Genomic DNA, 4,968 nt, shown 5'->3' with positions numbered 1-4,968 from the left:
ATATGTATTTGTTTCTATTGTTTAAAAAAAAAAAGGTGTTTTCTAGTTTACTGACAGACACTAAGGGATTTCCAATAATGCCATAATCTAAATATAGAGAAATCATAAAAGTGAATAGCATAATATAAACAGTCTGATCATGATATGGGAATGCTTGCGAAGAATGTGAAGAACCAAATATCCCTAGATACAATGCAAGCCTTGTCATTAGCAATAACTTCCAATCACAGCAATAAAGATTGCCTATTAGTGAGAAACAGCCCTTTTGAATTGCTCATTGCAGATCATCTTCACTGTGTAGATTCTGATGATTTTCTACATTCATTATGCTAGTCTTTAAGGCAGATCAGCAAGTTTTCGAAAATGTGCCAGAAGTGGCCATTCAGTTTGAAAGCATAATGAATTTGCTCTTTAGCTTCCTTCACCATTGTATGGTTTTACCTCTTGATCAGGTGACAGACCAGAGGGCATCTCCTTAGTCAAAGCAGAATCCTAGCTCAGGAGGGAATGGGCTGTTGGGTACTTTAGCAGAGCACTGTCCCTTCATCCTATATTGAAACCAGAGCTGTGCTCTACATTTGAAAAAGTTCAGCTAATAAACTGACTAGCATCTGACACCACAAGATGGGAAGCGGAATTAGTTCAGAAAGCAAGGAGTCAGCCAAAAGATCAAAAGAACTGGAGAAAAAGCTTCAGGAAGATGCTGAGCGAGATGCAAGAACTGTGAAGTTGCTGCTATTAGGTAATTTTATTTTCCCTTTTGCTTTCAGAAACCTTGTGTATCTCCAATTCTGGCATATTTACTCTTCTCATGCTTTAATTCAAGTGAATTAACATATGAGAGATTTATTATGAAAATGTGTTTAGAAACTTAAGTAGACTTTATGTGTGCTCTATAAATATTTCATTATATTTCTGTTTGCTATTTTATTACTTTTTTGTTAGGCAAAGATATAAATATTTATTAGATGACTCAAATGCTTTTGTCAATAAAATGATTTACTATTATTAAAAGAAAGCGCAAATACATTTATTAACATATTGTGCCTTAATTAGTTCATGAATGTCAACTTTTCAATGCTGAATACAATCTTTTAATTACAAATAAAGATCTACATTATTTTGTTTAAACAGAAATACATTGTTGACATCAGAGTGAATATGTTATTTATTTATTTGTGTAGTTCTAATCAGTTCATCTTGAGTTACTTAGAGAGTGAGTGTAAGGTATGTTAAATCATATTTGTTACATTATTAAGACTTCTGAATACTACCTGTGATATTATCTGTACACTTGAAAAGTACTATATTTAAATCCTTTTAGAAATTTAATATATTCATTAAGGTCAGGTATTATGTCTTTTTCTGTTTTTTTCATTCTCTCAAAACTCAGCACAGTTTTACCACAACTATAAGTTTAATAGATATTCAATTAATTAATAGAATAAAATATATTTGTATGCTATATGTTTTCCATAAAACATTTAACATGCAATGATCACTGAAACAGAAATATGTTTCTGAGATAAAAAATAAAGTCCTATACAAAGCAGAATGCAAAACAAAAGTCTTAATTTATCAAAAGTATATGTTCTTCTTGGTATTAATTATACACAATAGGGACTTTATTTTATTTCAGAACTCAGACTTCAAATCATTTCAGAATCTTTTCCACCATATATTTCCTTATCATGTAAGAGCTCTTTTACTGTGTCTAATTTGTTCCCAGTGACAGGAGTCTTTCAGAAACCAAACAGGGAATTCCCAACACTTGCTCTTCAAAGGAAAGGAAATGCTCTCTCCCTATATGCTTGGGTTCTCTGACTACACGCATGTCCACAGCACCTGCAAGTAACCACCTAGAGGTTGGTGACTTATAAAAACATTGGGGAAAGTGCTTATGAAACCAGCAAATACATGCTTTCCTTACCACTACTGAGCATTCTCCAATGTTCTAGTCAAGAGTAAAAGTAATATGCACATAGAAAAAGCAAGTAAAAGCTGGGAGAAAAGGCGAAGAATTTCCACGAATGCATTTTATATTCCTCCTGTATTAAGAACAAGGGTCTAAGGGTGGTGATAAAAATACATTAAAATGTATTATGTTTGAATAAATTTCAAAAGAACAGATATATTATCAATATATCAATTTTTTAAGAGGTTTTTGCTATAGGCATGTGTGCTCACCAGAAAGACAGAGAGACACAGAGAGATAGAAAGCGAGAAATCACCACCCAGGGGGATGGCCACTCTGCAATCCCTTCTCCTCCATTCTCCTCTCGGGATCTTGGGCACACACGTACATGTGCCCTGTGTGAGTTTAAGCCACCAGGTCCAGGACTCGAACCATGGTTGGCTACATGGGAGTTCAACAACATAGCCATTATGCTAACTGCTGGTCCCAATATATTGATTTTTTATAGTTTCTCTTATTATTGTATAAAAATAGAGATGGAAAGCCAATAAATGAAGGACAAATACTGCAATTCATACAAATTTACATACTATTAAACATGCTAAAAGCAATTACTCTTCTGATAAGCATATTAGAATAACTGGTTAACTGGAAAGTCAATGGTGAAGAAAAAGAACAGAGTAAAAGAATATGTATAGATGATTGAAAATATATTATTAAAATATTGAGTCAAGAGACCAGCAGATGATTATGTCACTGGACTCCCACATAGTCGACCGTGGTTCAAGGCCCAGACCCAGCAGCTTAAAACAAACCAGGTGCATGTGCGTGCATGCCCAAGATCCTGAGAGGAGAATGGAGGAGAAGGGATTGCAGCGTGGCCATCCCCCCTAGGGGGATGATTTCTCACTTTCTGTCTCTCTGTCTCTCTCTGTCTTTCTGGCAAGCACATGTACTGTATAGCAAAAACCTCTCCAGAAAAAAAAAAAAAAGAAGAAGAAGAAGAAGAAGCAGCAGCAGAAAAAGCTCGTGGAAAATGAAGTTAAAGTTTATTTTGATGCAAAAATATTTTGACATCCATACATAGATTTTTTTAGACTTCATATGTTCTATGAACGTTTTGAAGCCTCCCATCTATGGGCTTTCAAAATCAGAAAACTTCAAAGTTCCATACAGCTATTGATTAGGGTCCAACTTATTATATACAATATTATCAAATGAAAAAGAAGGTAATCAATTATTCTTAGACTTAAGTAGTGAGTATACCAAGGAAAAATGGTAACTTTTATTATTGGAGATACCCTTATAACTTTTAGTTTCCAAGGCAGACACAATTATAAACATTCAGTTCCATCATTACTACATAATATTCATTGATTAGTCTAGTTCCTACGATATGTGTAATGAACTTCTTAGTCATATTTCAATTATCAAAATGAATCCTGTTCTCTTGTTTTACTATTTCAGTTATATCCCAGGCATTTGACTAAGTGTTCCTTTCTGGACTCTGTTCTATGTATGATTCAATTATCAAATTCTACAAAAACCAAGTCTTGCAACAATTCTGCTTCATTCTTATTTTTTAATCCAGTTCAAAATCTCTAAACTATAAATGTTATATTCACTGTGGCCTCATTAATACATCAGAAAAAATGTGCTCTAGAAATAAAATCAACCTTCTCAATTTTCCACCCACAAATTCTATCACCAGTGAAATTCATTTAATTTGTCTCATCACTGAAAAAAGGTTCTCATTTGTCACTGTGGTCTGAACAACAGTTTTTAAGTTTACCAAAGAGTGTATGTCGCATGGGATTAATCAGTTTACTGGTAATAGTGATAGACTCTGAGTCAAACCCTACACATAGAAAAATGAGAAATTCGAAAAACACTTTAGACAAAATACATTATTTTGATCCTCATGATCTGCTGAAGTTCTCAGTGGGTAAATACGTAACACCAACTTCCAAATGTAACATGTACTATAAAGTTGATGGAATGATTTGATATTACTGAACAGAGATTTCATTGAATCTGAAGAGTTATAAAAGTGGGACTTTACAATGAAAAGATAACCTTGCAGACAGACTTTTTAGTATGTTTTTCAGATCTTCAATAAAATGATAGAACAGATGCCAAATCTGTGTTTTCGCAAAAAGCAGGTTTCTAGGAAACACTGGAGATTACTCATCTGTTGGTACATTTGACAACTGCTACTAGGACAATAATGTCATTTGCACTTTAAAGTAATTTGCTCATAAAGATGTCCCCAAAACAACAGAATTTAATAAGAAAAGCAAATTCTAATGAAAAGAAATTTTCTTTTGTGTACTTTCTAAGCTAGTTTCTTAAATCTTCGTTTGTAAATGTTCAATAAAACAGCTTTTTTCTTCAGAATAAATCTCTATTACTTTATTGTGGATTCAACATGGGTCATGTTTCCATTTTTTCTGCCTTCTCTCTCAATGCTTATTACTTGCAATTTCAGTTGTGATTGATTTATTGATTTATTGATTTGGAGAGGTTTTTGCCATAGAGAGGGTGCGCTTGTCAGAAAGATAGAGACAGAGAGACAGAAAGCAAGAAATCACCCCACAGGGGGATGGCCACATCGCAATCCCTTCTCCTCTCGGGATCTCAGGCACGTATGCACACACACCTGGTATGAGTTTAAGCCACCGGGTCCGAGACTCTAACTGCAGTCAACTACCTGGGAGTCCAGCAACATAGCCATTACACCAACTGCTGGTCCCATCAGTTGTGATTTATTTTATCATGTACATTTCTTCATATATTTACAAATTTCCATCACATCACATCAGCTGGTGAGATTGAGAACCCCTAGGAAGTGTAGGGGGAAGTTACTTCCTTTTTCTTTCATATTCAAAATATTTTCTATCACATTTGATATATAATTAACATTTACTCCACAATGCTTAGCTATAGTTAGCATTTAGCCAGTGATTTCTTGCACTACTATGTAAAGTTCACCATGAGTGCTGCTTTCTTTTAGTTCTCAAACCTTTTTTTTTTTTTTTTTTTTTTTTTTTTTT

General features: G+C 34.0%; 1 protein-coding gene across 1 annotated transcript in view; it reads left to right on the top strand.

The window, feature by feature from the left end:
• The first annotated feature begins 624 nt into the window (after nucleotides 1-624).
• The window catches only part of GNAT3 (G protein subunit alpha transducin 3), a 47,945-nt gene continuing 43,601 nt past the window's right edge, over nucleotides 625-4,968 (top strand). Inside the window, exon 1 of the mRNA XM_006154349.1 lies at nucleotides 625-742. Within this exon, the coding sequence (XP_006154411.1) occupies nucleotides 625-742 (118 nt within the window). The remainder of the gene's footprint in view (nucleotides 743-4,968) is intronic.

The sequence above is a fragment of the Tupaia chinensis genome, unplaced genomic scaffold (assembly GCF_000334495.1).
Source record: "Tupaia chinensis unplaced genomic scaffold, TupChi_1.0 Scaffold000406_1, whole genome shotgun sequence".
Taxonomy (NCBI): Eukaryota; Metazoa; Chordata; class Mammalia; order Scandentia; family Tupaiidae; genus Tupaia; species Tupaia belangeri.
Note: the sequence above shows the minus strand (reverse complement) of the source record. Positions and strands in the feature narration are given on the sequence as shown.